The sequence below is a fragment of the Rhinoderma darwinii genome, chromosome 11 (genome assembly GCF_050947455.1).
Source record: "Rhinoderma darwinii isolate aRhiDar2 chromosome 11, aRhiDar2.hap1, whole genome shotgun sequence".
Taxonomy (NCBI): Eukaryota; Metazoa; Chordata; class Amphibia; order Anura; family Rhinodermatidae; genus Rhinoderma; species Rhinoderma darwinii.
Window position 1 is genome coordinate 13,080,349 of NC_134697.1, and position 27,520 is coordinate 13,107,868.

At 44.4% G+C, this 27,520-nt stretch overlaps 1 protein-coding gene across 1 annotated transcript in view; it reads right to left on the minus strand.

Annotated features, from left to right (window-relative positions):
* The window catches only part of LOC142663601 (killer cell lectin-like receptor subfamily B member 1C), a 62,021-nt gene that overhangs the window by 20,700 nt on the left and 13,801 nt on the right, over positions 1 to 27,520 (minus strand). Inside the window, exons 2-5 of the mRNA XM_075842348.1 lie at positions 14,268 to 14,378; positions 12,180 to 12,257; positions 10,886 to 10,975; positions 204 to 293 (exon numbers count right to left, since the gene is read on the minus strand). Of these exons, the coding sequence (XP_075698463.1) occupies positions 204 to 293; positions 10,886 to 10,975; positions 12,180 to 12,257; positions 14,268 to 14,346 (337 nt within the window). The 5' untranslated portion in view covers positions 14,347 to 14,378. The remainder of the gene's footprint in view (positions 1 to 203; positions 294 to 10,885; positions 10,976 to 12,179; positions 12,258 to 14,267; positions 14,379 to 27,520) is intronic.

The following is a 27,520-nucleotide window of genomic DNA, read 5'->3' on the forward strand; positions in this document are numbered from 1 at the left end:
CTACACTCTGTTTGGTCTGGTTTATGCTTAATGAATTAAAAGTTAAGTTTTATCCTACATATTACTCACCCTCTTGGTACTTCATACTGTACAACAGCACAAGTCTATTTTACCTTATCACTAAAGTAAAATACCAGCTTATGAGCTAATGTGAATATTTATGAGCAAACTATTTACTTGCTTAGAGATAACTATTTGCTTACCTGAAAAACTGTCCTTATTAAGACAAAGCTCCTTCTTTATATAGTTTATATCTTTGTTTTCGAGGTTTTTCAGTACAAGGTGGTGATAAACTGAAAGAAACAAAGTTAAAGGCTTTGTACACATTTGAAATTGTTTTTGTTTTTTTTAAATAAAAATGTCTATCAGTGTAATTGGTGCAACTTTCTAAATAATTTTTATTAAAAATTATTTTAACTTTGTGAGATACAGCTGCTTTGTATTCTATATACAGAGCAGCTGTATCTTGCGCTGAGACCTGTATCTGCCAGGTCAGCGGTACTGACAGGTTAAGAGACAGCAGGTCCTGTGTTTCTCCGACACGCAAGATACACCTGTTATCGATCACATCATATTAAGTCCAGAGTCAGCGCAGCCGTCTACCAGGACATTTCCGAGCACTTCATGCTTCCCTCTGCTGACAAGCTTTATGGAGATGCTGATTTAATTTTCCAGCAGGACTTGGCACCTGCCCACACTGCCAAAAGTACCAATACCTGGTGTAATAACCACAGAATCACTGAGCCTGATTGACCAGCAAACTCACCTGACCTAAACCCCATAGAGAATCTATAGGGTATTGTGAAGAGGAAGATGAGAGACACCAGACCCAACAATGCAGACGAGCTGAAGGCCACTATCAAAGCAACCTGGGCTTCCATAACACCTCAGCAGTGCCACAGGCTGATCACCTCCATGCCACGCCGCATTGTGGCAGTAATTCATGCAAAATGACCCCCGACCAAGTATTGAGTGCATATACTGTACATACTTTTTCGGTATTAAAAATAATTTTTGAAATTGGGCTTATATAATATTCTAATTTTGTGAGAGAGTAAATTTCGTGTTTTCATTAACTGTTACCATAATCATCAACATTAGTAGAAAAAAATTGCTGGACATAGATCACTCTGTGTGTAATGAATCTATAGAATGTGAGGTTCACTTTTTTAATTGAATTACTGAAATAAATTTACTTTTTGATATTGTAATTCATTGAGAAGGACTAGTGTATATATAGTTTTGGGCATCAGTTTGACACACATTTTGGTTTTCACAAAGTTTGCTGCTTTAGTTTTCATAGTGGCAATTTGCATTAACTCTCGATTGTTATGAAGAGTGGTCAGATGAATTGCAATTAATTGCAAAGTCATTCCTTGCCATGAAAATTTACTTAATCACAAAAATACAATTTCCACTGCATTTTAACCCTGCCACAAAATGACCCGCTGACAGTGATCTTCTTGTTAGCTCAGGAGAATATGTTAATGCGGTCAAGGCAGCTGATATCACTCTGTCATGACTATTGAATTATAAGATGAGACTGGCTACTTTGAAAGTGTGATGGTGCTTGAAATCATTGTCATCTTCTGTTAACCATGGTTACCTCCAAGGAAACACGTGCACTCATCATTGATTTGCAACAAAAGGGCTTTATAGGCAAGGACATTGCTGCTTGTAAGATTGACCCTATATCAACCATTCATCAGGTCATCAAGAACTTCAAGGATAGAGGTTCAATTGCTGTGAAGAAGACTTCATAAAACCCAAGAAAGTCCAGTAAGTGCAAGAATCGTCTCTTAAAGAGGATTCAGCAATGGGATCGGTTTAACACCAGTGCAGAGCTTGCTCAGGAATTGCAACAGGCAGGTGTCAGTACATCTGCATTCACAGTGAGGCAAAGGCTTTTGGTGGCTTGCCTAGTGTCAAAAAGGGCAGCAAAGAAGCCACTTTTCCCCAAGAAAAACATCAAGGACAGACTTAGGCCGTATTCCCACTACAGGGTTTCCCGGCCGTGTGATGGCCGTTCAAAAAACGTCCGTCAAACAGCTGCAGTAGGAACAATAGACCCCAAATGGGGCTATTCACACAACCGATTTTTTTGACGTGCCCTATTTTCGGCCATTCTCCCGGCCGCCCGGCTCCCATAGAAGTCTATGGGGCTGGGTAATACACGGCCATTGCTTAAATATGTTCCGAGTAGCTCTCTCTCCTCCTCTTCCTCCTCCTCACAGTGCGAAGTGCATGTAAGGAGGAGGGTATTTGTTTGCTCCCTGTAGGAGGGAATCCCCGACCACAGTTTGGGCAACGCTGTGGAGTTGGGGGATTGGGGATTCCGCCCCAGGAGAAGTCCCTGACTTCACTGTCCATATATGGACATTGAAGTCAGGGACTTCTCCTGGAACGCTCCCCTACAGTGGCCCTATCTACAGAAAGGTAGGGGGTGCCATCTATGGAGGTTGGGGTTGCTATGTAAAAGAGTGCTGTATAGAACTACCTACAGGGGGCTGTGTGGCATTACCTACAGGGGGCCGTGTGGCATTACCTACAGGGGGCCGTGTGGCATTACCTACAGGGGGCCGTGTGGTATTACCTACAGGGGGCCATGTGGCATTACCTACAGGGGGCCGTGTGGCATTACCTACAGGGGGCCGTGTGGCATTACCTACAGGGGGCCGTGTGGCATTACCTACAGGGGGCCGTGTGGCATTACCTACAGGGGGCCGTGTGGCACTACCTACAGGGGCCGTGTGGCATTACCTACAGGGTGCTGTGTGGCATTACCTACAGGGGGCTGTGTGGCACTATTAACAGGGGGGCTGTGTGGCACTACCTACAAGGGGGGCTGTGTGGAACTACCTATAGGGGGCTGTGGCAGTATATACAGAGGGCAGTGTGGGGCATTATCTACAGAGGGAAGTGTGTGGCAAAAAATGTACAAATTAAATTCATCAGTTCTTAAAACGGACAGGGAAAATAACGGACAGGGGAAAAAAACGGATGCAAATCGGGTCAAAATTGGCCGTTAAAAATGGAAACACGGCCCGGAAAGGAAGCAAAACGGCAGAGAAAAATTTAGCAAAACGGACGTTTTTATCGGCCGACACGCGGACCCTGTCATGTGAATAGAGACTAACCTTCTGCAGGAAGTACAGGGATTGGACTGCAGAGGACTGGGATAAAGTTTTTTTCTGTGATAAAGACGACTTGAGACTGGGACATCTGAAAGAATGATTGTCTCTAGGAGAAAAAGTGAGCACTTCCATGAGTCCTGTGTCATTTCAACAGTAAAGCATCCTGAGACCATTCATCTGTGGGGTTGCTTTTCTTCTAAGGGAGTGGGCACACTTACAATTTTGCCTAAGAACAATTCCATGAATAAAGAATGGTATCTAAACATCCTCCAAGAGCAACTTCTCCCAACGATCCAGGAGCAATTCTGTGATGAGCAATACTTTTTCCAGCATGATGGAGCAACATGTCACAAGCAAAAGTGATAACTAAGCGGCTCGGTTCACAAAACGTTGAAATATTAGGTCCACGGCCTGTAAACTCCCCAGATCTCAATCCCATTGAGAACCTGTGGTCAATCCTCAAAAACCGGGTGGAAAAATAAAACACAGAAATTGTGATAAACGCCAAGTACTGATTAGGCAAGAAGGGTTTGCCATCAGTCAGGATTTGGCCCAGAAGATAATATCCAGCATTCCAGGGCGAATTGCATAAGTCTTGAAAGAGAAGTGTCAACAATGTCAATATTGAATCTTTGCATAATTTTGATGTATTTGTCAATAAAAGTTTAAAAACTTATGAAATTGTTATAATTGTACTTCATAGAAACATCTGACTAAAAGATCTAAAAATACTGAAGCAGCAGACTAAGTTTAAGGCAGTTGTGGAAAAATGCTGCAAAAAAAAAAGAGTGCTTTCAAAAAATGGAAATGTTAATAGTTTTTTTTCTATCAATTGACAAAATACAAAGTGAATGACCATAAGATAAATCTAAATCAAATCAATATTTGGTGTGACCACACTTTACCTTCAAAACAGCATCAATTCTTCTAGATACACTTCATGAGTCATGAGTTTTGTAAAATTATGGTTAGGCGTATGATCAACCAATTATACCTAACAGGTGATAATTATCTTAATTTTCATATGTAGGTTGAAACACAGTCATTAACTAACGGAAACAGCTGTGTAGGAGGCTTAAAACTGGGTGTGGGACAGCCAAACTCTACTACAAAGCTGAGGTTGTGTAAGGCAGTTTCATATCACAGGTCTACCATGCTGAGCACAGCAGCAAGACACAATAGTTCTACTGCATCAGCAAGGTCTCTCCCAAGCAAATATTTTAAAGCAGACTGGGGTTTCAAGATGTGATGTTCAAGCTCTTTTGAAGAAGCACAAAGTTACGGGTAACATTGAGGACCGTAGAAGCAGTGGTAGCATCAAGGAAACAGTGCAGCAGATCAAAGACGCAACATGCTTATTTCCCTTAGAAATCGGTAGATATCCAAGTGGGACCCAGATTCACCCATCTACTGTTTGGAGAAGTCTGGCCAGAAGTGGTCTTCATGGAAGATACTCGGTCAAAAAGCCATACCTTTGACGTTGAAACAAGTGACTCAACTATGCACAAAAGTACATGAAAAGAAAGGGTGCAGAAAAATGGCAACAAGTGCTCTGGGCTGATCTGTCAAAATTGTAAATATTTAGCTGTTACAGACGGCAGTTTGTTTGCTGTACGGCTAAAGAATGGTACAATGATGAGTGTTTGCAGGCAGCAGTGACGCATGGTGGAGGTTCCTTACAAGTTTTGGGCTGCATTTCAGCAGATGGAGTTGGGAATTTAGTCAGGACTAATGGTGTCCTCAATGCTGAGAAATACAGGCAGATACTTATCCATCATGCAATACCATCAGGGAGGCATCTGATTGGCTCCAAATATTTTCTGCAGAAGGACAATGACCCCAAACATAGAACCAATGTCATTAAGTACTATCTTCAGCGTAAAGAAGAACAAGGAGCCCTGGAAGTGATGATGTGGCCCCCACAGAGCCCTGATCTCAACATCATCGAGTCTGTCTGGGATTACATGAAGAGAAAGAAGGATTTGAGGAAGCGATATCCACAGAAGATCTGTTCTTAGTTCTCCAAGATGTTTGGAACAACCTCCCTGCCAAGTTTCTTCAAAAACTGTGTGCAAGTGTACCTAGAAGAGTGATGACATTTTGAAGGCAAAGGTGGACACTTCAAATATTGTTTTGATTTAGATTTCCCTTCTGTTCGTTCACTTTGAAAATTGTTAATTGATTAAAAAGAAACAACTATTACCACTTCTGTTTTTAAAAGCATTTTTTTAACTCTGCAGACTTTTTCCACAAATGCCTAAAACATTTGCACAGTACTGTGTGTGTGTGTGTTTATATATATATATATATATATATATATATATATATATATATATATATATATATATATATAATGTACAGCATAAGTAGTACAGGAAAAGAGCAGTATAGTACATGTAGTAAATGGAGAGAGCAGTAAAGTACATGTAATACTGGTACAGAATAGTACAGTACTTGTAGTACAGGTAGAGAACAGTACAGTACATGTAGTACAGGTAGAGAACAGTACAGTACATGTAGTACAGGTAGAGAGAAGTATAGTACATGTAGTACAGGTAGAGAGCAGTGCAGTACATGTAGTACAGGTAGAGAACAGTATAGTACAGGTAGTACAGGTAGAGAGCAGTACACTACATGTAGTACATGTAGAGAGCAGTGCAGTACATGACATGTAGTACCAGTAGAGAGCAGTGCAGGAGATGTAGTACAGGTAGAGAGCAGTACAGGACATGAAATACAGTTAGAGATCAGTACGGTACATGTAGTATAGGTAGAGAGCAGTGCAGTACATGTAGTATAGGTAGAGAGCAGTACAGTACATGTAGTACAGGTAGAGAGCAGTACAGTACATGTACAGGTAGAAAGCAGTACAGTACAGGTAGAGAGCAGTACAGTACATGTAGTACAGGTAGAGAGCAGTATAGTACGTGTAGTACAAGTACAGAGCAGTATAGTACTTGTACAGGTAGAGAACAGTACAGTACATGTAGTACAGGTAGAGATCAGTACAATACATGTAGTACAGGTAGAGAGCAGTATAGTACATGTAGTACAGGTAGAGAGCAGTGCAGTACATGTAGTACAGGTAGAGAGCAGAATAGTACATGTAGTACAGGTAGAGAGCAGTATAGTACATGTAGTACAGGTAGAGAGCAGTGCAGTACATGTAGTACAGGTAGAGAGCAGAATAGTACATGTAGTACAGGTAGAGAACAGTACAGGACATGTAGTACAGGTAGAGAGCAGAATAGTACAGGTAGTACAGGTAGAGAGCAGAATAGTACAGGTAGTACAGGTAGAGAGCAGTACAGTACATGTAGTACAGGTAGAGAGCAGTATAGTACATGTAGTACAAGTACAGGGAGGTATAGTACATGTAGTACAGGTAGAGAGCAGTACAGGACATGTAGTACAGGACATGTAGCACAGGTAGAGAGCAGTACAGGACATGTAGCACAGATATTGAGCAATAATGTACATGTATTAAAGATATTGAGCAGTACAGGACACTTAGCACTCTACTATATTGTAGAGAAGCATTAGTAAACAGTAAGGGTATGTTCACACGACAGCCTCCCGTACGGCTGATATTACAGAGCTGTTTTCAGGAGAAAACAGCTCCTGAATTTCAGACGTAATTGCTCGTAGTCGCGTTTTTCACTGCGGCAATTACGGACATAATTGGAGCTGTTTTTCAATGGAGCCAATGAAAAACGGCTCCAATTACGTCTCAAGAAGTGACATGCACTTCTTTGACGTGGGCGTCTTTTTACGCGCCGTCTTTTGACAGCGGCGCGTAAAAAAACAGCCAGTGTGCACAGAACATTGTAACCCCATTGATTTCAATGGGCAGATGTTTGCCAGCGGTTTGGAGTAGGGCATTGCTGGCAAATCAATGATGGCCAGTGTAAGTTCGGGGCTACATGTAAATTTAAGCACGTGTGTTCGGAATGCAACGGATCCTCGCACGGGGCTGCCAGATGTATGCGGAAAGGGAAGAGGTCGGGTAATCAGTCCACCTCAACTAGTCAAGGGGGTGTCGCCGGTGAGGGTGGAAAGGATGGCCCCGTATCTAAATGAATACCCAGATAGGATTGCGACCAAGTTAATTTATGAGGGGTTTTGTTTTGGTTTTGTTATTCCCCCTCCTCCTCATGAGGTTCCGGTTACACGGCGCAATCTTAAGTCGGCTTATCTGCACTCTGAGGTCGTTTCGGCAAAACTTTTTAAAGAAGTTTCGTTAGGTCGGATGGCGGGCCCTTTCATTGATCCGCCGATAGAGAATTTAGTTGTATCCCCCTTGGGAATAGTGCCGAAGCGCGAGCCCCACAAATTTCATTTGATTCAGCATTTGTCTTTTCCCAGGGGGTCGTCGGTGAATGACTGGATTGATCATGATTTATGCTCGGTAGTTTACAGTCCTTTGACAAGGCAGTGGGGTTAGTTCGGGAGGCGGGGCCTGGCGCGTTGTTAGCGAAAACTGATATTGAGGCAGCCTTCCGACTGCTGCCAGTTCATCCCGAGAGTCAACGGCTGTTGGGATGTTTCTGGAATGGTGGGTTTTATGTAGATCGGTGTCTTCCTATGGGGTGCTCCCTTTCTTGCGCATATTTCGAGGCGTTTAGTAGCTTCGTGGAATGGGTAATGAAGGGCGTAGCCGGGGTTGATTCTTTGATATATTAACTCGACGATTTTTTGTGTGTCGGCCCCAGTGGATCGCCCATTTGTGGTAATTTATTGTATTCCTTGCAAAAAGTTGCGAGGGAATTTGGGATTCCACTAGCGCCTGAAAAGACTGAGGGCTCTGTCGCTAATATCTGTTTTTTAGGGATTGAGATTGATTCGGTTGCTATGGAGTATAGGCTTCCCGATGATAAATTAATGTTGCGTCAGTAGGTGTGGCGGGCCTATCGTTTAAAGAAAATCACTTTGCGCGATCTTCAGTCTACAGTGCTGGGGAAGTTAAACTTTGCATGTCGGATTATGCCAATGAGTGGAGTTTTTAGTAGGCAATTGGCAGCCGCGACAGCGGGGGTTCGTGCACAACATCATTTTGTGAGGATCGGGGAGGAGCATAGGGCCGATCTTCTGGTATGGGACGAATTTCTCGGTCAATATAATGGTAGATCTCTATGGATGTCTCCAGTACAGGATACGAGTGAGCTGGACCATTTTACTGACGCGGCTGGGTCAAGCGGTTTTGGCGCGTATGGAGGAGGTCAATGGTGTGCGGGGAGTTGGCCGTCTAGCTGGGTCAGTGGTCTTACGCGCAATCTGGCCCTGCTCGAGCTGTTCCCTATCGTGGCTGCGGTGACCATTTGGGGGGATAGGCTCAGGGATAAAAAGGTTAGTTTCCACTGTGATAACATGGGGGTGGTGTTAGCGATTAATAACAAATCGGCATCTTCTCCACCTGTGGTTCAGTTGTTGCGACACTTAGTACTGGTTTGCTTGTCCTTAAACATGTGGGTGGTTGCAGTGCATGTGCCGGGGGTTCACAATTGTATCGCTGATGCTCTTTATCGCTCGCAGTGGGATCGATTCTGTCAATTGGCACTGGGAGCGGATCTGCTCGGTTTGGCTTGTCCGGAACATCTCTGGGATCTGGTTTCGGTTCCGCGGAACGGTTGATTCAAAGGTCGTTGGCGAGTGCGACGTGGAGTGCTTATTCTGCTTGTTGGAGGCAGTGGGAGGAGTGGGTAAGAGGTTTAGGTAACGTCAGCACGGATCAAGACAGGTTGGTGGCATTATTGTATTGGTTGGGGGACGCTTGGGAGGCGGGGTTTTCCCTGGCTAAGGTTAATCGTTTCGTTCTGCTTTGGCTTTTGGTTTTAAATTGCGGGGTTTACGGGATGTGTCCAAGGATTTTTTGGTAGGGCAAGCTTTGAAGGGTTTGCGTCGTGGCAGGGCTGAAACAGATCAGAGGCGACCCGTGTCTTTTACTCTTCTTTGTTCTTTGGGCACATCGGTGGTGTCTGTTTGTAATTCGCCTTTTGAAGTTGAGCTGTTTCGTTTAGCTTTTTCTCTAGCGTTCTTTGGAGCACTTCAAATTCTTGAGTTGGTTTCTCCTAGTACCGCGCGGGCAGGGGGATTGAGACAGGAAGATGTGGTTCTGTATGGGGACAGACTCGAATTGTTTCTGCGGCGGTCCAAGACTGATCAATTGGGACGGGGGAAGCGCATAGTGTTGTTTGCCCTCCCGGGGTCGGCAATGTGTCCGGTCGCTTGTATGCTTGCTTTCAAGCCACGGGTAGGGGGGCCTGAATTGCCATTGCTCCATCATGAAAATGGATTGTTTTTGTCTAGATATCAATTTTGCGTGGTATTTAAAAAATGCTTAGCTGAGGTCGGAGTCGGTTATGGTTCTTACTCTTCTCACTCGTTTCGGATCGGCGCGGCGACCGAGGCTGGGCGTTGGGGGCTGGATGACGAGGGCGTTCGTCGCATTGGCCGTTGGGAGTCCAACAGGTTTCGCACTTACAGAACGTGCGCCCTCATTTGTTATAAGATTGTATTGTTATTTGCTTGTTTGGAGGTGGGTTGTGCTTTTGTGGTCGTGGTGGATCGGCTTACATGTATGTGTGCTTGTCCTTTTTCTTTTCAGATCATCGCCCTTGCTTAGTATGGCTGTTAAAACACTCTTATGTGCATTGGGGGGCCATGCCGGCGGCCGTCAGCTACGCATTCCGCGGCAGGATGCGGTTTTACATTGGCTGGGATTCAGAGGTATGTTATGGAGCCGGGTATTGACCGAGTTTCAGACATACTCTCAGTTATATAGGGTTCCGGAGGTCCTGGTATTACATGTGGGGGGGGGGAATGATTTGGGGCTGCGCCCCTTTCGGGAGTTGGTGCGGGATATTAAACACGATATGTTGTGTTTATGGGCATCTTATCCATGACTAGTCATAGTTCGGTCTGACATAGTCCCGAGGAGGCATTGGCGGCTGGCAAGGTCGGTGGAGAGGGTTAACAAAGCCCGCATTAAAGTGAACCGGGCGGTGTCACGTTTCGTGGCCAAGAACGGGGGCATTTGTGTACGTCACAGGGATTTGGAGTCAGGAGAAGGAAATCATTGGAGGAGTGATGGAGTGCATTTGACCGAGGTTGGGATTGATTTGTGGAGCCTGGCACTAGCAGAAGGAATTGAAAGGGTGGTGGTGGTTTGGAGAAACTCACAGGCTTAAGGTGGTCAAGGCCAGTTTCGCTGTGGCGGGGGGAGTCCTTGAGGTTGGTCAGTATGAAATGGTGGGGGGTTCGCATCGGGGGTATGCATCCCCCAAAAAGGTATATTATTTGAAGACTTCATAGGGTGTTATCCCTTTAAAGTGGTCTTCTGGTGGTTGGAGCTATCTGCAGAGGTGAGCGGTGCCTCTGAGCTGGTTTACGGCTGGAGGTAAATAGTTGGTGGTGGTTGCAGATGGCTAACTCAAGGTAAAACCGGGAAAATGGCTTCAAGGACTTCCCCTGCTCTGATTAGTGTTAATGTTGATTGTTATTACTGATTCTGACCCATTTTGAGTCATGTGAATTATAGGAGGAATTCTCTGATTAAATTCATAAGTATTTATCCGAATGTTTCGGATTAAATTGCATTTCTAACCAATGTAAATTAATAAACGGCTGCTGTGGCCATTTCGCATCCAACCTCGGTTGTCACATGTCTTTCTTTGGTGGATGGGTGAGAAAAAGGGGAATAAAAGGTTCAACAGCACATGACTCTACTTAGGCAAGTCAAGGTCATGACTTACCCAAATATCCAAGAGCACAACAAAGGAGAACAATGATGAGGATAAGAACTCTGCTTAGACTGCACTTAGTTAAGTATGTTTTTGGAACATCTGAAAAAAATAAAAAAAATAAGGTGAATAGAAGGTTAGAATACTGAACATGAAAGGGCATCAAGGGTGCTAAGCCACAGCATTCAGCTCACTAAGGAAGAGGTAGGACATTTTTTTCTTAAGGCTACAGATGTGTCCACCCTTACCTTTTCTTGAATTTGGTCAATACATTATAGTGATACGCTAGCAAAACCCTTAACCGGCTGTAATACACATCAGAACCACTAGGTGGCCACATATATACACAAATAGCATAGACATCTCGTGACAGAGTATCGCACAATAATTCATTTTTTCAAAGCTGGTCATCTCTCGCCTCACATCTCTGAATATGTTGAAGAAGAAAGGTAAGGAAGGACACACCTCATGTTCACACAACACATTCTTCCAGTGAACAAATCCAACGTGTATTCTGCCGATATTCCGCAGCAGAAATTCGAGGCTTCCCCATTAGATTTCTGCCTTGGTTTGTCAGTTTACAGTAGCAGAACATCCACATGCAGATTATCTCCATCTAATGGGGATACTCTGCTTGTGGCTCCCGACGCTGTTTTTGCGACGGTATACGAAGCGGTAACTACATCAAATAGTAAAACGTCCCTTCTGTTTTTTCAGCAAGGTGGTGTGCTTTACTGCCCTCTGAAAATTCTGCCTTATTCCAGGGTGGATTCTAGTTCACTGCTTAATAGAGGGGGTACTGAGCAGGGGGGGGGGGGGTAACCTCCTTCTTTTACATCCATATATGCCTAATAGAGCATATAAAAGGGATCTTTAAAACATAGACAACCCCTTTAAATGCATTAGACCTGGGAAAGTCTTGCCTATCATTTATAAATGTGTTTAAAATTACTGGTGGTTAAAATACCCAAGGGTTTAGTGCCATGTCCCTGGTGGCCCAGTGGCTACACCAGCAATCCAGTTATCTAGTGAATAGCGCCTTGTCCCAATGTCCAATAATTACTTACATGCATGATAATGTTGTACTGTTACCAAACTTTCGTGAGACTAAAATAAGCTGATAATATAAACCCTTCTCTTCCTCAGACCTCTTCTCTCAGAAATCAGTGGTGGACAGAGAGGACAGAGCATCTTTATTCAGAACACCATTCAGTGATCTGATGGACCATGTACTTCCAGTCGTACCTGGGACCAACTTACGAAATATGGCGTTTTACCAGAATCGATATTGAATATATGAACTTACCTGTTCCTGGATCTTCTTCTGGTAAATGACATTGCGATGCACCTGTCCTTATGTCAGCATAAAGAATAGTGGGTTCATCTGTGTAAAAAACAATAGACAATGGTCATCAGACCATTACTAATAGGTCTCACGGACACAACAATTATAGGCCACATAGTTCCATGTGGGGTACTGTAGGAGGAAACTGTGATTCCTATACTCTTATCAGATAGGCATTATGTGAAAAAAACTCAATGTAACCGCAAAAAATATATATATTTTTTATACTATGATATGGTCCCATAGCATTATGATTCAGGATCCATGCAATAATAATCCCGATCATGTGCATGAGCCCATACGATTGAGCCTCAATAATGCATCAGTGATAAAAGGGTTGGATCGGATAATATTTTAACATTTTAAAATTTTATTTTTCCAATCAGATAGTACAAAACACACATAGATATATTATAACATTTCCTAACCCACCCCTTATCTATCATCCCTCCGAGGTAGAGAAAAAGAGAGAAGAAAAATAACAAAAACTTTTGTCTAACATAGTCTCTGAGATTAGGTTTTACACTCTCTATCTAAGAATCCCGTAGGTCTATATATTTCTGGGACGGACCTCCATTCCGATACACAATTCCATTGTTAAGGATCTGCCAGGCACAGCTTCTGTGTATACACCCATAGGTAATCAGTCTGCACCTGCTTCTATGTCTGTGAGACTGACTCCATCTTCCACCACTCAGGATGGCAGGCTTAGGAGTGGGAGAGCCTATCACAGCCTGGCCAGACGGAGCTAGCTCCCGCCCTCTGTCTATTTATACCTGCCTTTCCTGTTCGTCCTTGCTTGTGATTCTTCTGTTTGGTTTCCTAGCCCTGCTGCAGCTTCTGTACTATTTGACCCTGCTTCATATGACCCTGGCTTACTGACTACTCTCCTGCTCTGCGTTTGGTACCTCGTACACTCCTGGTTTGACTCGGCTTGTTCACTACTCTCCTGCTCTGCGTTTTGTACCTCGTACAATCCTGGTTTGACTCGACTCGTTCACCACTCTTGTTGTTCACGGTGTTGCCGTGGGCAACTGTCCCATTTCCCTTTGCTTCTGTGTACCCTTGTCTGTTTGTCTGTCGTGCACTTACTGAGCGTAGAGACCGTCGCCCAGTTGTACCCCGTCGCCTAGGGCGGGTCGTTGCAAGTAGGCAGGGACTGAGTGGCGGGTAGATTAGGGCTCACTTGTCTGTTTCCCTACCCCCATCACTACATCCATCCAAATGAATCTTTTTGTTAACAGTTTTCCTCCAGTTTTGTACCCCAGGGGCCAGGCGTGAGTTCCAATTCAGCAGTATTCTTTTTCTTGCTAGATACAATACTCTTGCTGTCGAGCTCTTATATATTTTTTTATTATATATTTAGCTCCTTAATTACTTCAAAGATACATACAACTAAATTATTTTGAATTCTTACTGTGTAATTACTACTTAATGTATGCAACACCTCTTCCCAATATCTATAAAATTTGGGACAGTTCCACAGTTCCATAATAGGAAAAAGGATGATAAACGTAACGATTATGTCTAACGATTGGCTGTGATTAATTGAAATCTGCTCCTATCGGTCATGCTGCAAAAATATTCTCAGTTGTTAGTGGTAAAAACTACAATTTCCAGCAAAATTAATGAATTACCATGAAAATTTGAGTTTTATTTGTAAAAAATATTGGAACCAGTGTGGTATCGGGGGAAAATCTTTTCATCTATGCAGAGTCAGTCAATCTTTATGTAGTAATGATGAAATACAGTAGCAATGTACATTGCATTATCCGTTAGCTTGCGGTATTACAGGTAACTGCAGGATTTTTATTGCATAGGTTCTGTGGTAAGCTCAGTACATCAGTTTTAACCCATTGAACCTATACAACCTACATGCTTAATGTCAGGGAAAGAAAATCACCTGTTACTATCTCTGCAACATAGGAACATGCGGAATGAGACCCGCGTCTTAGTTTCCTAGACTCCTGAGAATGTGACATGTGGGGCGGGGGATATTGACGTTACCTGTTGTAGTCATGGACATTCATTATATTTGTTGCATCTTACCTTCTTCAGCAGATTGTGTCTTGGGTTTATGTCCGTGACTTTTCTTGAGGTTCAGTTTGGAATAAGTCATCGGCTCCATATTTTATAGACAGTAAGTGAAATTATGATTTCCTAAAAAGCAGAACAGATAATATTCATTAGAACAGAGATGGAAACAAATATATGAAGCTAGCTAGATGCTAGAAATATTTCCAAGGGTTGATAAACTTGTCAATTCCGATACTATCTTGTGCTGGTCATTAAATCTTTCCAATATGACTTTCAAGAAAACGTACAATAAAGCAGCTCTCCAGGCGACTTGTATCAAATTGCTAACGTTTTACATTTTTTCGCTGAATGAGCGGTGTGGGGACTTATTTTTGCGGGACAGCTGTGATGTTTATTGGTACTATTTTGGGGTACATATGACTTTTTGATCACTTTTTATTACATTTTTTGTGGAGCTGAGGTGACCAAACAGCAGCAATGCTGGCATTTGTTGCTTTTTTTTACAGTGTACATTGGGCAGGTTAAATAAAGTTATATTGTAATAGTTCAGACTTTCACGGATGCGTCGATACCAGTTATGTTAATTTTTATAAAAAATGGCAAAAAACAGTTTTTAAAAAAAAACTTTTAATATATATATTTTCCTGGTCGTCCTACACAGCAGCACGGAAACCAATGGGTTAATACCCAATTGCTGGTAGGACAGGTGACCAGAAACAATAAAATAATAAAGTAGACTATATATAGGGACCTAAGCCCCACTCCCTGTCTCTTTTTTTTCCTACCGTTGATGACAGGTGATATGGTGGTTCTGTTTCCTAAAGGTGGTTGTTCCCCCTTTTCCAGGTCCCTTTCCTTGGAGGGGGAAGCTTTGCAGAACTTCTTGCCAGTAGTGGCATCCAGGGTTTATTTTCTATATTTTCTTTACTTCGGCCGTTGTTTTTAGTGTTCATAGCATAAGCTGTAGGACCTACTTGCTGTGACGCGATTGGCCAGTCAGATTAGAAGGGGCAGAGCTGGGTGACATCAGCAGCCCTCCTCTAGCTGGAGCTAGTCTGGTTCATAGGCGCCGCCATCTTTTTGGTGGCGGCGTTCCTGATTGGATGTTCCTCTACTCCTGACGCCAGCCAGGGGGCGGAGCTAGAGACTGTGCTCCGCAATCAATTTATATGCAGGGATTAGTAGAGCTTCAATTTTAGGTTTTTCTCCTATAGAAATGACAGTCTTTAGGCGTCTCTCCCCTGTTTCTTGGGTAGGGCGTTTTTTCTTCCTGAAAAAGTTCCTACTAAAGAGGGGGAGTTACCAAACCAGTGGGTTCTTCCCACAGGGAGGGGGTCTTTTGTTTCCTGAAGTATTTAAAGCCCCAGTCTGATCAGTTAGTTGCCTGTGAAGAATCTCCTCATAGGCTGCTGAGTTGTCTGCTGGCCCTTTCAAAGTAAGTTGCAAAGGAGAAGTTTTCTCTATTCAGTTACACTTGAGATCATTATTACATTTATGTTTTTTTTTTATTATCAGATGTCCAGTGAAGGTTCTGAGGACTCAAGAAGATATGAGCAAAGAAATGGAAAAGTGTCTTCTAAGAGAAGGAACTTGGTTTGTAATACCTGTGATACTCCCTTACCTGACGGTTGTCAAGAGAAATTTATGCAGAGATTGTCTACTGAGGCAAGGCGGTGAGACTACCATATCGAGACATGAAAACTTTCATTGGAGAATGTGTAACCGAATCCATAAAAGAACTGGGATCTGCTCAATGTCAGACGTTATCTAATCGTAGGCTTAGCCCTAAAACAAAGACCCTCAGTGAGGATGCGTCTATGTTGTCCTATGGAGACCTACAAGTACTGGATGTCGTATATACGTCAGCCTCAGAGGAAGATCAGATAGAGGCTATGTTCCTCCTAGAAAAGATAAACAGGCTGATTCGGGCAGACGAGCCGGAGATACCTTCAGAGGATCAAGAAGTACAGAGAAAACCTAAATCTTTTGCTATAGATGACTCAGCTAAACAATTTATGAAGAGAGAGTGGAGCAATCCGGATAGAGCTCCAGTAATAAATAAAAGATTCAAGTTAATGTTCCCTATTGAGGAGGAGCAGAGAAAAGAGTGGGAAAGCTCTCCTAAAGTTAATATAGCCATGGCAAAATTGTCCACCGGTACCCTAGTGCCGGCGGAAGACGGAGAAAGCCTTAGAGAGCCCCTTTATCGTAAATCCGACTCAGCCTTTAGGAAGTCATATGATTCTGCAGTGGCACAGTCTAAGGTAGCAATTGCTAGTTCAGCGGTAAATAATTGTCTTAAGAGTTGGCTAGCTCAGTTGCAGGATGACATTCAGGAAGGAGTCCAGAGGGATGAGCTCTTGAGGGTTTTTAGGTATATGTCTTTAGCTACAGAATTTCTTAGTGATGCCTCCAGTCAGTCGTTAAGGTTAGCAGCCAGAAATATGGTTTTATCTGTGGCAGGCTGAAGGGCCATATGGCTCAAGCCCTGGGTTGCGGACTGGAAGTCCAAAAACGCATTATGTGCGATGGAATATAAGCCTGGGAGGCTATTTGGAGAGGAGTTAAACAAACTCACGGAAAAATTCTCAGATAGGAAGGATAAGTCTCTCCCATTTTTTCAGAGACCTAGAAGAAGATTTGCCCGTAGAGGGTCCTCGTCAGCGATGGGTTCTAGGAACCTCAAAGAACATTTTTGTTTTGAGGAAAGAGGCTCGACTTCCCAAAGGGGAACTTCTCGTAGATCTCGGGGAAAAGGAAGATCTAATCAATCCTTCTCCTCCTCCTACAACTTCTGATGCCAGCCTTTTGCCGGTGGGGGAGAAGCCTTGTAGCCTTCGCTTCAGTCTGGCGGGATCAAAGCTTAGGTCCCTGGATAGTGCACGTTATCTCAGAGGGTTATACAATAGATTTTCAATTTCCTCCACAGCCAAAGTTTCAAGTCACAGCTTTCCCCTCAGACCCCCACACAAGAGTAGCTCTCAGAACATCGATCATAGAGTTTATCCACAAAGGAGTACTGGAAGAAATTCCACTAGCTTCAAGAGGCAAGGGGGTTTATTCCCCCCTATTTCGGGTTCCAAAACCAGACAGGAAATTTCGTGTCATTTTAGATCTGAGATACCTAAATACCTTTGTAAGGAAACAAAGGTTTTGTATGGAAACCATAAGATCTGCAACAGCCTTATTAGAAGGAGACTTCATGGCGACGCTGGATTTAATGGAAGCGTATCTTCATATACACATAAGAAGATCTTGCAGGAAATTTTTAAGGGTGGCCTTCCCGGAAAAGGGTGTCATGAGACACTTCCAGTTTACATGCCTACCGTTCGGCCTATCTTCAGCCCCGTGGATCTTTACAAAGGTGGTAGCCGCCATAATGGTGAAGCTAAGAACAAAAGGTATAACGACAGTTCCATATTTAGATGACTGGCTCTTGATAGCCAAGTTAGCAAGTCTGATGAAGAGTCACCTTCAGGAGGTGATAACATTTTTGATGAACCTAGGTTGGCTCGTAAACAGGACAAAATCCAATTTAATTCCTGCACAAAGGTGCTGGTTTCTAGGATTCATCCTCGATTCCAAAACTATGACAGTTGCCCTCTCGGAGGAGAGACGTCACAATTTAACTACCAATATAGCAGAATTGACGCTGATCAAGGTGGTTTCATTTCGCAAGGTGATGAAGACTCTAGGACTTATGGCTTCAGCAATAGAAGCGATCCCATGGGCCAGAGGGCACATGAGGGATCGCCAGCAGAATCTGCTATCTCAATGGAACAGATCCATAAAGTCTCCAGAGGAGTGCATGATGATTCCTTCTACTACCATAGAGGCTTTAGGATGGTGGCTGAGCTCAGTGAACGGCAAGTCAATAAAGTCACCGAGGCGGACGATTTTGACAACCGATGCTTCAGGGACTGGATGGGGACCCCCCCCCCCAACAACGGAGCCTATCTTCAAATCTAAAAGAGCTTTTAGCTGTCTCAAACGCGTTTAGGCATTTCCAGCCCTTATTAGTAAGGCAAGGCGGTGAAAATTTTGTGACTGTCTGTTATCTGAACAGACAGTGTGGCACCAGATCCGTCCTTTTACAGTAATAGACCGCCCGGATCATGAGATGGGCAGAGGCCCATGTACAGGATCTAGGGACAATCCACATCAGAGGAGTAAACAATGTATGGGCAGACAGACTCAGTCATCATCAAGCCAATTCCAGGGGAGTGGGAATTGAACCCAGAAGTTTTCAACCAGATAAGCTGGAGAATGGGGAATCCAGTGATAGATCTGATGGCGACTCATGCCAACAAGAGATGCCTAGATTTCTGCTCCCTATTTTGTCACGACAGACCGCAGGCACTAGATGCCTTCTCAATCAAATGGACCTTCATGTTGGCTTATGTCTTCCCCCCCGATTCCAATAATTATGAGAGTGTTAACGAAGATCCGAGAAGACCAGTCCTCAATGATAGCAATCATACCCTGCTGGACAAAGCTGGCATGCTTTCCCAGGCTTATCCAGATGTCCAGGGGCAATTTCTCGGAACTACCTCACCGCCCAGACCTGTTGTTACAGGACAATCTATACTGTCCGAATGTCAAAATTCTCAGATTGACCGCCTGGAATTTGACAGGCCCATATTAAATGAGCTAGGTCTCCAAGCCTCTGTTATAAAGACCTTGATGCAGTACAGAGGACGTGCAACTAACCAGATCTACAAGAGAGTAGTGGAAACTTTCAAAAGATGGACATTTAATAAGGGGAAGACTGAACAGGGACCTTCAGTGTCGGATATCCTTTCCTTTCTCCAGGCTGGATTTGACCAGGGGTTAAAACCAGACTCTCTGGCAGTCCAAATATCAGCTTTGTGAGCCTGGTCAGGAAAGTCTTGGGCTAAAGAATCGCTGGTGAAGAGATTCATGACCGCAACAAGGAGGCTCCAACCAAGGGTCTTAGAGCCATATCCTACTTGTAACCTTTCATTGGTCTTAAGAGCACTTACAGGCCCTCCCTTTGAGCCTTTACAAGAGTTGGATCTAAAGATGCTTACATACAAGGTATTATTTTTTACTGCAATTACATCCGCAAAAAGAACAAGCGACATCCAGGCCCTGGCATGTAGAGAACAGTATATATTTTTTTTTCCCAGGAAGAGTAGTTCTGAGAACTCTACCAACCTTTCACCCGAAGGTACCGTCAATGGTGAATATTAATCAGGAAATATGTTTACCATCATTTTTGACGGAAGAGTCAGAGGCTTCGGCACATAATCTTTACGCACTGAATGTAGGAAGAGCGCTACAACATTATCTTGAAAGGACTAGATCCTTTAGGAAGGTGGAGAATCTGTTTGTCATGTTTCTTCTAAGGAAGAAAGGGGTATTTTATTCCTTGTGAAAATAAGACATTATGAGCCAAAACGACATCTTATTGGAAAAAAAAAATTTCTTTTTTAGTTCACAACCCAATTCAAATAAATTCTGTGAAAAAACTGTGGGGTCTAAATGGTCACAACTCCCATAAATGAATTCCTTGAGGGGTGTGGTTTCCAAAATGGGTTCACTTCTGGTCGGTTTCCATTGCTTTGAAACCTCTGGGGCTCTGTAAATGCAACATGGCACCTGAAAACCAATCCAGCAAAATCTGGACTCCAAAGAACACATAGCGCTCCTTTCCTTCTGAGCCCTCCCATGGGCCCAAACGGCAGTTTATCCCCACAAATGGGGTATCACCGCACTCAGAACAAATTGGGCAACAAAATGGGGCATTTTGTTCCCAGTGAAAATAAGAAATTTTTATCAAAAATTACATCTTATTGGCAAAAAATTCATTTTTTAAATTTTACAGCCCAATTCAAATACGCGCTGTGAAAAAACTGTGGGGTAAAAATGGTAACAACAACCATAAAAATGGGGTCACTTTTGGTGGATTCCTACTTTTTTGGCACCTCAACACCTCTTCAAACCTGGCATGCTGCCTAAAATATATTCTAATAAAAGAGGCCCCAAAATGCACTAGGTGCTTCTTTGCTTCTGGGGCTTGTGTTTTAGTCCACGACAACACTAGACATTTCTAAAAACTGCAGAATCTGGACAATACATATTTAGTAGTATTTCTCTGGTAAAACCTTCTGTGTTACAGAATTTTTTTTTAATAAAATTGAAATTCTGCAAGAAAAATGAAATTTGCAGATTTCACCTCCACTTTGCTTTAATTCCTGTGAAATGCCTAAAGGGTTAAAAAACTTTCTAAATGCTGTTTTGAATACTTTGAGGGGTCTAGTTTTTAAAATGGAGTGTTTTATGGGGGGTTTCTAATTCATAGGCCCGTCAAAGCCACTTCAGAGCTGAAGAGGTACCTTAAAAAAAAGGCTTTTGAAATTTTCTTAAAAATATGAGAAATTGCAGTTTATGCTCTAAGCCTTGTAACGTCCAAGAAAAATAAAATAATGTTCAAAAAACGATGCAAATCTAAAGTAGACATATGGGAAATGTGAACTAATAACTATTTTGGGTGGTATAACCGTCTGTTTTACAAGCAGATGCATTTAAATTCAGAAAAATTCAATTTTTTCAAAATGTTCTCAAAATGTAGCAATTTGTCACCAATAAACACTGAATATATCGAGCTAATTTTACCACTAACATAAAGCCCAATGTCTCACGAGAAAACAATCTCAGAATCGCTTGGATAGGTTTCAGCATTCCGACGTTATTACCACATAAATTGAAATATGTCAGTTTGAAAAATGGGCTCTGAGCCTAAGGCCTCATTTACACGAGCGTGTGCGTTTTGCGCGCGTTTGTATTGCGTATGCACTGCGTATACGCAGCCTTGTTGCGTTTTAAAACGCGCGCACGACTAGCGTTTGCATCGCGCGTAAAAAACGCACAGGGGATTAGTGGTACGCCAGCCTACAAATAGGCCAGCTGGCCCAACCCATGCTTGCTGGTAGAAGCATGTTTAGAACCTTATTTCCGCCTCTGCAGAAACCACCGTGTGTGTTCTTCCCTTCACGTTGGAATTGCCTTGCCACCCAACTATTATGGCTTCGCCAGCGCTGGCGCGTGTGCTTCTTGTCTGGATGATCTCACGTCGGTTTGGCGAGCGCCGACACATGCTGCAGGACCAAACGCCTGTAAGAAGTCGCATTTGGGTTCATCCACTTGTGGCCCAATGTACTATAAAAGGCCATTTTCATACCCTGTATGAGGACTTAGGCCGGCATCCAGACAAATTTCGTGCCTTCTGCCGCATGTCTGTGGCCACATTTGACCTTCTGCTTGCGCAAACTCGCTCTGGTCTCACCTACCAGAATACCAACATGAGACGCTGCATTTCGGCCGAGGAACGGCTGCTTGTGACCTTGAGGTATGTGTGAAACTGCTAGAACTTAGTCCATGCCGCTGTCTGCTTCACCAGCCCCCCACTAACATGTGTTCTGCCTTTGTTTTTCTTTCTCGTTGTTTTCTAGATTTCTGGCCACAGGCAATAGTTATCATTCGTTGCATTTTGATTTTCTTTTGGGAGTGACCACCATTTCGTTCATTGTCATATCCACCTGTGTCGTGTTGTGGCAGAGGTTAAAGAGCACGGTCATGCCGCAGCCCACGACAGAACAGTGGCTAAGTATTTCGGAGGGATTTCTTAGAGCGACAGAATTTCCGAATTGCATTGGTGCCTTAGACGGCAAACACATTCGTGTGAGAAAGCCCCCACGCAGTGGCTCCCAATACTTTAACTACAAGCAGTATTTTTCTATGGTATTGTTAGCCTTGGCGGACACAAATTATTGTTTCAGTATTGTAGACATTGGCTCGTATGGCAGCTCCGCAGATGCACGCATATTCCGTTCATCAAGAATGGGAAAACGACTCGTGAATAGGCGATTGGCGGTGCCGGAACCTTCCATCCTCCCGGGCTCCAGCGGGCCCCCAATCCCGTATGTTATCGTGGCGGATGAGGGGTTTGCACTCACAAGGCAAGTCATGCGTCCCTTTGCAAGAAGGGGCTTGGATGACCGTCGGCGCATGTTCAATCTCCGCCTGGGCCGAGCTCGGCGATGTGTGGAATGTGCCTTTGGCATTATGTCAAACAGGTGGCGTGTCTTTCTCTCAACAATGCAATTGTCCATGCCGAATGTCACACGTGTTATACAAGCGGGTGTAGTTCTGCATAACTTCTGCCGCATTAATGATGCTAACTTTGATGCAGAATATATCCTAACACATGCAGGCACCACTGACAATGTCCCGGTGAATCCTCTAGGCCGATCTGTCTCTTCCGGCCTTCGAGTGCGTGATACTTTTGCCGCATATTTTGAGTGCCCATCTGGACCAGCACCGTGGGGGGCTGATGACCTTTGAAGGGGTGAATGTTCTTTCGAGGCTTCACTACCCACGTGAGATGTGGCCATTTTTTTGGGGGGTTTATTTTGGGGGTTGGGGTTGGGGTAGGGACTCGCAAAACATGAGGACCCTTGACGCGGGTTGCGAGCTTATATCTCTCGGGGTTTGAGCAGGACTTTACACAGTTGCCGACTTACTTTCCCCATATATCCTGTTGTGCGGACTCCAGTTAGGGAAGTCCAATTGCAAGTGTACTTATTTTGCTTCGGGGCCCATGGCAGGACCTAAACTTTGCAATCCCTTGTCAAACCCCGAGAGATTAACTAAAACCTCATATCACATGGGCATGCATTGGTCCAAAAGGCCAGAAGTGTGTGAGAGTGTAGGCAAAGGAAATGTGTGGCAAACCTTGTGTTGTGTGGTATAAATGAATAATAAAACGAAATCAAACCATTAACTATGAATATTTTTATTTTCGGATTAGGACCAAACCCAAATTTTGGGCACAAAAACTTAGACACCAACATGGTGTAACGAAATACAAAATAAAAACATGATCCCACAACAAACGTGGCCAGGCCTGCACCACACACAACAGTGCCGTCCAAATATATTGGCACCAACACACTCAGAGGTGTTGGTATAGTTGTCCTGGGGAGGCATATGCCTGCATTTCAGCACCACTATGCTGGACCTGGAGCTGGGTAGGTTGTTCCTCGCCAGCATAGTGGTGCTGATGTGGTGGGTGGAATGTGGGCCCTGCGAAGTGGGGAGCCATAGGGCGCATGTATGGATGCGGCCGGCCCATCTGGGGAACAGGGTGGAATTGGCCAGCCACCTGGGGCGTGGATGGCGGCATGTATGCATTTCGCCATTGCTCTATCGCCGTGAAACACATATGGGGATTGTGGGGCGGTCTGCAAGCGTCGATCAAAGTGACGATCGACGCCTGCAGACGGCCCATACGGTCCATGGGCACCAGGCGTAGGAGGGGGACAATGCTGTGTCTGAAGGCATCATTCCCGTCCTCTTCTGCCGCTCGCCTCAGATAGTCGAGTACCCGAGTATCGACCTGGGCTGCTGTGGAGGGCTGTGGTGCACGAACACGCCGACTGCGGGCTCGCATGGGGCGCTCCTGGGCTGGAGAGGCGACCGGCCGTGCAGACTGCCCTGGTGCGGGCTCCTGGGGTGTCGGCTCGGGGCTGGGCGGCAGGACATTGGGAGCAGGAGGTTCTCCCATAGCCTCCCCCACGTCAGTCTCCTCTGCTGTGTCCTCCAAATTGTCGGTGGTTCTACAAGGAGAAAAAAACGTATGAATCCAATATCTAACATTGGCGACAACAACACGTTGGCAAACAGGACATTGGCACACACACATTAGACTCATGCAACGGCATTAACTCTTACGTGCGCATATCCATGATGTCCTTCAAGAACATGAGCTGCTTGGTGTATATGTAGAACCGTTTGCGAGATGACCCATCTCCGCTGCGTCCCTTATCACCCATCTCTCGCCTAAATTGATCACGGCAGCTCCGCCACCGTGTCTTGATATCTTGGACTGTAGGATATAACAAAAACATAACACGCCATCAGAACTATAACCTCTCACTTCTAAATGAAGGGCCCTGCTGTGGCAATGACGTGGGACACGGGGAAGCACCTGCTCCACCTAAGTTTTTCGTACTAATGAGCGGAATACACATACAGGGCCCCAGGTTTACAATAGGCATGACAGGCATTTACAGAAAATGCGTGGTACTCACCCAACCGAGTGCGGTCCCGGGTTCTGGCAGTCTCCCACTCTTGCTCAAACATGTTTTTTGCCACCAACTCCCATGCGTCCTCTTTTACCGTCCTATTGTGGTACTCCTCACATCTGGTGTCCCATATAGCACGATGGTCCTGGACAAACAGGATGAGGCGCTCCACATCCATCCCGCGCGGCATGGCTGTAGAATAGATGATACGCTCCAAGAATTCTTGACTGAAGTCTCCAGGCACTGGCTAGACTTGCCCCCTCGCACTGGAAAGGCAGGCACTTCCTGGTTTGGGTTTGCTTTGTCTAGCTTTATAGATTGTTTGGCATGGACATAACAGCTCTTGCGTGATTTTCGCGCATGCAACGCATGAGCGTCCGTATGTCATGCGTTGTTTTCACGCACCCATTGACTTCAATGGGTGCGTGTTGCGTGAAAAACGCATGATTATAGAACATGTCGTGAGTTTTATGCAACGCACTCAGGCTGCGCAAAATTCACGCATCGTCTAAACTGCCCCATAGACTAATATAGGTGCGTACGACACGCGTGAAAAACACGCGCGTCGCACGCGCGTATAATACGCTCGTGTAAATGAGGCTTTAAGGCCCAAACTAGGCTGCGTCCTTAAGGGGTTAATGAGATTTTGTTTCAGGACCATTACTACTATCCTAAATATAGCAGGTCTGAAGTGTTGTGACCCCTTCATGTATCTGTAATGGCCACTGCATGAGAGACACAAAAGGATATGACTGAGCTTAAAGGAAGGGTGTCGCGAAAAAATTTTTTTTTAGATCAATTTGCTTTTAGTGTTTTATTAAAAAAATGTTTATTTATTTGTGTGTTTGTGTTTTCATTTTTTTTTTTTTCAAACTTTTTCTTCTCTATGGGGGCTGCCATTTTTTGTTTCATCGACACATACAGACATGGAATACGGCACATACAGCCCCATAGAGAATGCGAACGGGAGCCGTTCCATTCACTATGCTGTACGCCGTCTGTGTGGGAACGGCGCATTCGCCGCTCCCACACAGTCCAAATGGAAGGTCTTCGGCCGAGTGACATCCGGCGCCATTTTCTTGTGGACCGGAAGCCGCAGTAAGATGACTACTTCCGGTTGCGGCTTCCGGGCATGTGTTCAGAAGCAAGTGGAGGGAGCAGACGGAGCGGAGGCAGGAGCAGGTAAGTCATGTTTATGTATGTTTTGTGTTATAACCACTGTATGTAAGCCTACTACACTGTGTATTTGCTCAAAAAATGGCGGCACACAGTGTAGGAGGCTTGAACATTCAATCCCCTCCTTTCTCCTGGCACTAGCCAGGATAAGGGAGGGGGGATTCTGTGAGCTCACTAGAGCGTGTGTGTTTACACCAAATTTAGAGCATAAAGCAATGAGGTTGCTTTACCACATGCCAATGCTGCAATTTTGGGAATTGCTCCCTCTAGTGACCAGCACAGGGAAATGTTATAAATTAGAATCTAATTTATAATATTTCCTGACTTGTGAAAAAATTCTAACAATGTCTAAGGCCTCATGCACACGACCGTAAAAACTCCCGTTATTACGGGTCGTAATTACGACCCGTAATAACGGGCTCATAGACTTCTTTTGGCGACGGGTGCCTTCCCGTTTTCTCACGGGAAGGTGCCCGTGCCGTTGAAAAAGATAGAACATGTCCTATTTTAGGCCGTAATAACGGCACGGACAGTCCATAGAAGTCTATGGAGCTCTCGTAATGACGGGTGGCTACATGTGTGCACCCGTCATTACGGCAGCGTTGCTAAGCGACGTCAGTAAATAGTCACTGTCCAGGGAGCTGAAAGAGTTAACTGATCGGCAGTAACTCTTTCAGCACCCTGGACAGTGACTACCGATCAGAATAAACCTGTAAAAAATAAAAATAAAAGACGTTCATACTTATCGAGAACTTCCTGCTTCCTCCAGTCCGGTCTCCCGCCCGTTGCCTTGGTGACGCGTCCCTCTCGACATCCGGCCCGACGTCCTGGATGACGTTTCAGGCCATGTGACCGCTGCAGCCAATCACAGGTCAATCACAGGCTGCAGCGGTCACATGGACTGCCGCGTCATCCAGGGATGTCGGGCTGGATGTGAAGAGAGGGACGCGTCACCAAGACAACGGCCGGGTAAGTATGAATTTCTTTAACTTTTATTACAGAAAGGGCTGTCCCTTCTCTCTATCCTGCACTGATAGAGAGAAGGGGCTGCCGATTAGTGCAGTGCTATTTTGCCGCCAAAAACGTGCCCGTAAATAAGGGTGGAATACGGGTGACACCGGACCCATATTTACGGGCACGGGTTTGTAAATACTGGTGCAAAACGGGTCGAATACGTGTGACACCGGACCCGTATTTACGCCAGTATTTACGGGTGGGAAAAAATACGGTCGAGTGCATGAGGCCTAATCATGTATACACTAACTGTTTAACTAAAAAAAATAATAATAATTTTCTAGCGTCACATTCCCTTTAATACCCAAAAAATGTTCGTAACTCTCATTAAGGTTTTAAAACTTGTCTTTATAACAGCCAGACATCTTTTCTCCATACGATTCAGACCCGCTCCACTTAGAGAAATAGTGGTGGTGCTGGAAAAAGACGTTTCACTAATCTGTAATAATGTTGTTTCTTTTTTTTATCTTAGCCCAGTTTCACATGACCATCCTAAGTAGAGTCGTGTGTTAATGAACCTTCCCTTACCCATCCTATGCCTCCACCCCCACCTTTAGGAAAGACACGTGACACCGAGGTTGGATGTGAAATGGCCACAGCAGCCGTTTATTAATTTCACAGTTTTATAAAAACAATTTAAATCCGAAACATTCGGATAACTAGTTAGGAATCCACCAGAGAATTCCTCCTAATAATTCACATGACCCAACATGGGTCAGAATCGTAAATAACAATTTTAACGTTAACATTAACCCGAGCAGAGGAAGTCCTTGAAGCCCTTTCAGATATTCCTTTTTTAAGAACACACCGAGTTAGCCATCTGCAAACCAGTAATTACCTCCAGCCGTAAACCAGCTCGGAAGCACCGTTCACCTCTGCAGATGGCTCCAACCACTAGAAGTCCACTTCAAAGGGATAACACCCGATGAAGCCCTCAAGTGATATACCGACCACTAGAAGTCCACT